We start from the raw sequence: 8,358 nt of genomic DNA on the forward strand, positions 1-8,358 counted from the left end.
CCGCTTCCGCCACGGGAAATGCTCTTTTCGCCGCACCTTCACCACTAAATTGGCCATTGTTCGCGGCCGGGCCGGGGCCTGCATGCCGGGCCGGGGCCAATGCCGCCTGCCCAGATCACGCCAGCTTCGGCCCTACTTCATTTGAGTCCTCCTGAAATCGGCCCTGTTTTAGACGAACCGTGCACACACCATCCTCGGCACCCCCAGAACAGACCGGCAAACAAGCGTGTGCCCTTCACTCATCCGAAAGCCCATAAGAAAACATGTTTTCCCGCACGCCAGGAGCGCTCCGCCTGTGTGCCCGTGCGTACCATTCGATTTCTCATCCAGCGTCCAATGTCATCGTGCACAGCAAGTCCCCCGAGGCCGTGTTGTTTTCCAAGGCCATCGAGCACGTGCCCCGGCACGGGTTCTCCAAAACCGCCATTGACGCTGCGGTGGCGGACTTGCAGTTCCTGGACCTGATCCAGAGCGCCATCTCGGCGTCCCTGGGCCGCTCCATGGAGTTCCTGTTTGTACTCTTCTGGCTCAAGATGCAGCGGCAAAAGTTGCAGGACCACGTGCTCGACGCGGGCCTGCCGTTCCACCAGATCGGCGACGAGTACGACCGCGCAGCGTACCTCTTGAACAAGAGATTGCTGTACAACCGGCCGGTGATCGGGCAGCTTCTGGGCGCGCTTGCCCAGCTCGTGGTGCCGTACAACGTGGCGCTGTCGTTGGAGGAACTACATAACTTGAGCGACGACGTGGCCTTCTATGCGGGCGACATGTCGAACGACACGGCGTGGTACGCCAAGCGCATGTTGTTGTCGTCGATCTACGTGAAGTCCGAGTTGTTCCTGCTCCAGGACAACTCGCGAGACTTCGAGCGGACAAGGCGGTTTGTCGACAGCAGCGTGGCGTCGGTCCGGTCCATGGGCAGCGCGTACACTTCCGTGGAGCAGTGGGCCGTTTTCAACGCCATTTCGCTGGTGAACTTGATCAAGAGCCAGTTGGCGCGCGGCTGAGCTGTGCAAAGGCCCGCGGCTCTCTTGTGTATAGCACGTTTGGTATTATAAAGGTTATTTACTCCGAGGCATGGCCACCTACGCCGCCATCTGGCTCCTCACCTGGAGCAACTTGGTGCGCGAGACCTCCATGTCCTTCTGGGCCTTCTCGACCTTCTCCTCGACGCGCGAGATCTCGCCCTGGATGAACTCGATGCGCTTGGACACGTTCATCTTGGCCTCGTGGTAGTCCTGCGGCATCAACACGGGGCCGGTCAACTTGTAGATTTTGGAGCCGTCGTCCATGGCCTCGAACTCCTCCAAGACGATTTTGTTTTCCTGGTACTGCGTCTCGAGCTTGGAGCGGGCCTCCAACAACTCGTTCATGGCGCTCTGGGCCTTGGTGAACTCCATCGAAAGAGCCTCGAACTGCTGCTTGGCGTCGGACATGGTGCGGGCGTGTTTGGGAAGAGGCACGTGGGGTATCGGGTGTGGGTCGGGTGTGGAGCAGGGGTCTTGTGGCGGTGCTTGCAGCGGCTTTCCACGTGTTTTGGCAGACTTTGGCGGTGTTTTCAAGGATGCCCGGTGTGGCCCAGCCTCGGCTCACGTGGCCTGGGGCCGCGCGCGCGGCCCTGATGATATGACCTGGGGCCTGCGCACCCCGAGAGGCGCCAGCCGAGCGGACGACGACAGGAGCTGGGGCCGCGCCGATTATCTGAAACGGGCTTTTCCTGGCTCCGATTTTCCGGTTCCGGATGTTTTAGATTCCGGTTTTCTCTGTCTTCGGTTAATCTTGTTTCCCGCGTTTCCTGATTCGGGTGTAATTTGCTTCCGGCTTTTTTACTTCCAGTTATTTTGTTTCCGGTTTTGCATCCAGTTATTTTGTTTCCGGTTTTGCATCCAGTTTCTTTGTTTCCGGTGCTTCTTGTCTCCCGTGCTTCCTCACCCCGCTGGAGTGGAGATCAGGCCTCGGCCGGCCTAATGCCCCGCAAATCCCACCAGTCCACCGCACCTGGGTCCTGCCACCCCGTATCAACGTGGAAGCTCCGGCATCTCCCCATGAAAGCTCCCGCATCGCCCGCCTCTCAATGTATACCCAGGGACGCCGGCCCATGCAGAAAACGGCCTATACGTCCGGAACATGGTCCATGTCGTCCACCTGTATATCGATCACCGGCACGTAGTTGGGCCCGATGGGCGAGAAGCGCGGCGGCGCGTCGGAACCGTCCGAGCCGTCCGAGCCGTCCGAACCGTCCTCGCTCTCCATGCCCGGGTCCCCCCTGGTATGGCCTTGCACACCCCCCAGTCTCTCGCGTGCAGCCGCATGGTTGTATTCTGCAACGCCCGTAGGCTCCACCAAAGTAGAGGGCAGCCCGGGACGCGACCGCACCGCGCCGGAGCATGGATCAAGACACAAGTCGTCGCTGGAGTCCTCGTCCACAGCCAGATCGGTCCCTACCGCTCGAAGCATGGGGCCCAGCCCGTACGAGGTGTGGCGCCGGTGTTTGGGCGCGTGCAGGCGGCGGCGGCCCAGGGCGCCGCCGTGGGACTTGCTTCGCTTCTTGCAGCTCATTTGCCGCCACTGCTTCTCCCGCAAAAGAGTGCGCAGCTGCTGGTACGTGCTGGCGAAAAGATCCTGGTTGAAGCAGAAGCCCTGCGACTCCTTGAGCGAGATCACGTGGCACGCCGAGCCGCCCCGGGAGAAGCTGTAGGTGTCGTACACCGAAAATGTCTCGTTGTCGATCATGCTCTGCGACAAGAAAGACGTTCGCCGCAGCGCCAGAGGCGTGTGTGTGTGGCCCAGGGGGGCGGCGCCCTCGCCGGTTGGAGAATTCAGATGCTGGTCCCAGCCGCCCGTTAAAGTCATTTCCTTTCTTTTCTTGTCTTTTGTGAAAGGTGTTGTGGTTCTGGGGTAGATGGCAGATGGGAGGTAGGTGGTAGTGTTAGATGGTAATGGTCGATGGTAGATGGTAATGGTAAAAGTAAATGTTATTGGTAAAAATATATGGGAATGGCAGTTTTAGATGGTAATGGTAATGGTAATTTTAGATGGTGGTATTGGTAATGACGAAAGCAGATGGTAATGGTAGACGGTAGATGATAGTGGTCGGGGCTTATGTGCAATAGTTATCGGCACGCGCAGCAATCCAGTCTGGCGTAGACTAAAAGTGGGTCTCTGCGCTATCCGGGGAGGCGTCTGAAACACCGCTGAAACCGGCAGGTGCCAGGCCGCGGTTGGTTCTGTGTTCGGAGCCCCGAGTTGTGAGCTTACAACCACGGGTGTTTCGGCTTATCTAGTACAGCTGTCCCAAGGCCCTGGCGGTGCAGGCGTGGCCAGAATAGATAAGCAGGTCTTTGCTCGCAGCGAGGGGATCCGTCAGGGCGACAAATCTGAAAGCCGCTTTACTGTTGAAAATAGAGCCGCTGTAGCAATGAAAATAGAGCCGCTATACTTATAAAAATAGAGCCACTATCCTTATAGAAATAGGCCCGCTTTATTGCTGAAACTAGGGCGTAGGCTCGAAATACAAGATATTAAAGAAACCACACTGGTTGGGAAGAAGGAATGGGGACAGGGCGCCGGCTGTCGGGGCCGTGGTTATCTCACACCTTGGGTGGCACCATGCAGTCCGATAGGCCGCGAGGCGCATAAGCTGAAGGGCCCGCCTTTTGCCAGCCGGCCAGCTTATGGCGCCATACTGGGCGAATATCTTTAGATGGAGCCTCCACCAATGAGGCCATCTTCGTGAAATGACGAAAATGCCTCGGATGTGTAGGGTGGGGGCGCACGTGACCTGGTTGGCGAACCGGGTCTTGGCACTGCTACATCACGTGAGGCCCTCTAGCCAATAACGTCAGATATAGTTGTGCATCTTGGTTTCACCAGATGGCGTAATTAGTTCAGCATGGGTGAATTTGGCCACCACTATTCAGCACCTCCCGAAACTTATAAATGCAACGGTACGAAAAAAAAGTGTTCTGATATTATGCGTCAAAATTCCGTCACTCGCAACGGACATTTGCTTGAGTCGACCTGGCCGTGCATGGTGAACCATTAATTCAATTGACTACTCAGATCTGAAGCACCGCTTTGTGGCTTTCAAGAAATTCTTCCGGTAGATGTTTATGCGTTTTTGAAAAAACCCGTTATTTTAATAGCAAAGTCAAGTGGAATCTTCGGCATGAACTCTCGTAACTGATGCAGTCTCCGCTTTTATCATTGCAGTCGATACAAATGACAAGCTAGCGGCTTTGGCTGTCATATTAAAGGCCATTGTTTTTCAGACGGCAGAGAAGCACCCAAAACATGAAACGGTTCTTGATTCGTTCAAAAAATATCTACTCCTTCGATACTTTCTTTTCATTTCTTAAGAAAAGCTCATAGCACTCTTATGGTATAACAACTGTGGTGGTCTTGAGCATGGACGATCAGATCACAGAAATAGACCGTCGTGATACAATGGATCTTCCTGTAATATTAATCGTGTGATTTCCATTTTTGTGTCAGCACAATTCTTGAATATTTGCTCATCGCACATTCTGCGACATATCGAGCGTTCCCATACGAAAACCTTCAATACCTCGATTTAGAAAGATCAAATGGTTCCTATTGAGTGCTTTCGCATGCGGGATCCGCCTAGTGTCCAACAGAGATGTAATTTGCAACAGACTGAAAGGTATGGTCTTTGTGGCCTATATCTGAAGGACATATTTGAATGTCATTCTGCGAAGTTTATGCTTGACTTGAATTAATTCCGACACTCACGATCCTGTATTCTCTAAATTTACCTTGAATTCACTTCCAATTGCCATACCTCTTGGCTTCGAAGAAATGTGAAACCACATATAGTTATTATTTCTGATTTGAAGTAAGACACAGTCGATTAGCAGCTACCTTTTGTTTTTTCAAACCATTTTCTTTCCTTCCCACCAACAAATCCCTGAGGACAAACCATATATTATAAAGCAACATTCCTAGAGCCGTTGCTCTGTCAAAAGGTTTGAGTCTTGAGCGTCTTACACGGACAGCCCATTAAGACGCAACCAACTGTTCGCCCTCAATTATTACAGATTCGGATACTTTAGAATACATACTGCTTTTGTCTTCGTTATTGATTTCAGTGCAAGAATCGACCCTTTTTTCTCAAAATGGAAATTGAATAAAAAAAAGCGGTAAGCGAGGAAGCGAAGGAAGACCGAAACAAAGAAAAACAAGAAAACAGAGGGCAGTAAAAGCAAAGGCGATAAGGAGGAAGCTTCAAGTGAGGGAAGCAAGGACGAGGACCGAAATGATCAGTGAAAATTTTGCGACCTATTTTATTGGTAAAACGCTGCCAGTATTGTAAGGTCCTGCGATTAGATTCCGTGATAATTACCGACTCAACAGCCTTGACGGATAAGGACTTACAGTGCACAGCCCGAGACTCAATCTTTTTTTTTTTTTAATCTTCATATTCATCGAAATGGCCAGATCAATAGCACAGCTCAGACACGGGGGGCTTTCATTCATTATCCCCCAATATTTTTTTGTAAGAACAGCAATAATTGGAATTTTAGCCCGAGGCTAGAATGGATAAAACATATTTGCTTGGATGAGAGCAATTCCTCCGAATGCTCTGTATCGAAAGATAATGCATGATTCAACCGTTATGGGATCACCCAAGTGAACGGCAAGACCGAAATTGAGGCCGCCGAAATTCTATACCTGAAGAAACACAGCTTCCAGGCCCAGATATGAATGTCATGTGAGCCATCTGTTCCTCGCCCCATTGCATAAATGTCCATGGAAATACCGAGACATCTGATATAAAAACATAGAGCTATTTTTTTTTCTGTCTTATTATCTATTTAACCGACAATTACCCATAAAATATGTACAAGCGTATGCAGACCAGTGGTCTTCCAGCACACGCGTAAAGAAGTGAATATGTGACCCTTTCAACGTCGAATGGTCTAACATACAATCACGCGTTTAGTGCAGGGGTTCCCGGAGAGGCCTGCTTGAGCTTGTTTATGACATACATGAAGCCGTTCCGATGATCCAGCAAGTTTCGGGTGAAGCGGTCTCTGCTCCACTGCTCGATCTTCCGTTTTAGGCCAAAGAAATTAGAAGAAAATCGCACATTGACTTTCAAGTTGGTCAGCCCCAGAGAGCAGTTGTATGCGAGGAACTCCTCTACCTTCACGAACCGGCGGTGGTCGACGTTAGCAGAGTACGCCAACACTTTTTTCAGATTTCGGTCGATAATGGACTTTTCGATCACCCACAGCTCGAGGCTCTTGTTGCCCATGAACGGCTTGACAAATTCGGGAAGCAGGCCTTTTTTGACCACTAGCCGTGTCGTGTTAAGCCGGCCCTCCGAATCCACAAAGCATTCGAGAGTATCAGAACTAAGCACATGTTGGGCGTAGGGGTTGGGGTACCGATTGAGATACGCCACAGATGTCGTTTTGAAGTCGAAATCGAAAATCAGCGACGATTTGAAGATTTGAACCATTGATCTGAGGCAGGCACGCGAGAGATCGACGTCGTTTTTTGTGGTCCGTGTGGGGGTCAGGAATAGGCGCTGTTAGTTGGCCGAGACATGGCGGAAGAGGCCGGGTCACGTGATAGTGTTTTGCGAGACCAAAACCGCCCGCTCGCAACCGGGGCCATCGGATCGGGCGCGGCCAATCGTCACATGACCAAAAGTAAGTAAGCAGAGAGGGGTGAAGATTCGTGTCGGATGAAGGTGGCGGCCTGCGAGATCCTTGTGCCTTGGGTCTGAATTGTCTCTTTGAATATTCGTGAAATTACGACTTTATACCTCGGACTCCACCCGGCCCTACGTCATAGACTATTGCCAGATACGAGCGAATGAGAGCGTCGGGAAATCAGTACCTCCCATTCGTCCCGTTGCGTGGCGATGGCTAATTTATGGCTGAAAATTATGAATGCGGTGCCTCCTTGGGTGCTAGCGGGCAGGGGCCAAGAACAGTCATTGGGTGATTTTAAAACAGCAAGATGGGACAGTCAAATAGCTTCTCCGCATGAGGTATGAACCATGCGCGCTGGGCCATTGGCTCAAAGTAGCAAAAAACAAGCATGAGCACGTAACAGCCTTGAGCCTAATTAGTGGTGCATCAGTGAAAAATAAACAAACGAAACATGAGCGGGCGATTTTTGGAACCTATGAGAGGTGAAATAATCACTTCTTTCAGGGAAAGTCGAAAGCGGCCCGGAATCCCTGGGAATTATAATTGCAGGTCCCAAAGGCGCAGGGCAGGACCAAGCGAGTTGAGCCACTTTGGGTTTGGAGGGCCCTTGACTGACCACACGTGAAATATAGAAGCTTCCAATTTTCGAGATTCTTACTTCAGCATTCCTGTTTCTTTGCCGGTGCGAATATCGGAGACATTGTTGAATGGATAAGATCTGGGAAAAAGTTGGGTTCGGCTGGGCCAATAAACCCACGTTTCAGCTCACTACGACTGCTCCGGTTTTCCACCCCATGCTTACAATAAAATTTATGCGCATAGAGTGACCCTACAGAGACATGGAATTCCGGAATTAAGATTCCCATTCTCTAGTCGTATTTGGGAATCCCCATTGCAAAGACAAGCCAAACCAGAATTGCGGCTCCACATCGGTTGCAAGGCGGGGATATCACACACGGCTAAAAAGGAGAAAACGCCGTCTTGACCTTAGCGGCAATGTCATGTTTTGAGCCACGCATCGCTTGTTTTGGTAAGATTTACATATAATCCAACGACCAGCTGAATTAGGAGGTTGAACCTGCCTGCACCATTTCTTGAAAAGACTTGCGCGACGTCACCGGCCAAAAGAAGACTCGGAGACTTCTGGGCATTTGAAAAAGAAATAAATAAGATTTCTCACCCTGTCACAGCCCGCCAATGTCCTGCCGAAGGACTTAAATTTGATGGCCTTGAACAGTGTCTCAAATAGGAGGCCTCTTCTTTAATTGCAGTTTCCATACCTCTGAGGGATCACGAGTTTTTCATCCAAACGGCCCCTGAGCTCGTAATTTACATCCCTTATTTACATTCTGGTTTCACAGACGCCAGCTGGCCCGCCAGCGAACCTTCGTACGGCAAAATTGATCAAAAAGCTTTTCTCATATGTTTGCCTGTATCCAATGCCGACGAATGGGGCATTTTTTATGTCAGCGCGGCGTTCACACGAAACCAGTGCATATTTTGGACCAGTGCTACAAATCTCTGCAAAATCGCCTCGCTGCTCACGGCACTAGTAGACGCTACAGTTTCAGTGACCAGTAATCGAATCCCTTGCTATCGGTTATCGGAAGTTGGCACCTGTACCCCAGGATCAAGAGGGCATATACCAGGAAAAAATGTGAGGCAATCCCAAGAT

At 51.0% G+C, this 8,358-nt stretch overlaps 4 protein-coding genes across 4 annotated transcripts; 1 reads left to right on the forward strand and 3 right to left on the reverse strand.

Moving 5' to 3' along the window:
* Window positions 1-263: 263 nt before the first annotated feature.
* METBIDRAFT_14062 (ubiquinone biosynthesis protein) lies at window positions 264-1,007 on the forward strand (the record flags this gene model as incomplete). The annotated part of the gene is made up of 1 exon (XM_018854476.1): window positions 264-1,007. The coding sequence occupies one exon, from the start codon at window positions 264-266 to the stop codon at window positions 1,005-1,007; it is 744 nt and encodes a 247-aa protein (XP_018709251.1).
* A 78-nt stretch (window positions 1,008-1,085) lies between these two features.
* On the reverse strand, window positions 1,086-1,436 carry YKE2 (tubulin-binding prefolding complex subunit; the record flags this gene model as incomplete). Its single annotated transcript, XM_018858268.1, has 1 exon — window positions 1,086-1,436. One exon carries the CDS (start codon window positions 1,434-1,436, stop codon window positions 1,086-1,088), a length of 351 nt encoding a protein of 116 aa, XP_018709252.1.
* Window positions 1,437-2,112: 676 nt separating this feature from the next.
* On the reverse strand, window positions 2,113-2,853 carry METBIDRAFT_14064 (uncharacterized protein; the record flags this gene model as incomplete). The annotated part of the gene is made up of 1 exon (XM_018854477.1): window positions 2,113-2,853. One exon carries the CDS (start codon window positions 2,851-2,853, stop codon window positions 2,113-2,115), a length of 741 nt encoding a protein of 246 aa, XP_018709253.1.
* A 3,097-nt stretch (window positions 2,854-5,950) lies between these two features.
* On the reverse strand, window positions 5,951-6,484 carry METBIDRAFT_48146 (uncharacterized protein; the record flags this gene model as incomplete). The annotated part of the gene is made up of 1 exon (XM_018858267.1): window positions 5,951-6,484. The coding sequence occupies one exon, from the start codon at window positions 6,482-6,484 to the stop codon at window positions 5,951-5,953; it is 534 nt and encodes a 177-aa protein (XP_018709254.1).
* Window positions 6,485-8,358: the final 1,874 nt, after the last annotated feature.

The sequence above is a fragment of the Metschnikowia bicuspidata genome, assembly GCF_001664035.1.
Source record: "Metschnikowia bicuspidata var. bicuspidata NRRL YB-4993 chromosome Unknown METBIscaffold_12, whole genome shotgun sequence".
Classification (NCBI taxonomy): domain Eukaryota; kingdom Fungi; phylum Ascomycota; class Pichiomycetes; order Serinales; family Metschnikowiaceae; genus Metschnikowia; species Metschnikowia bicuspidata.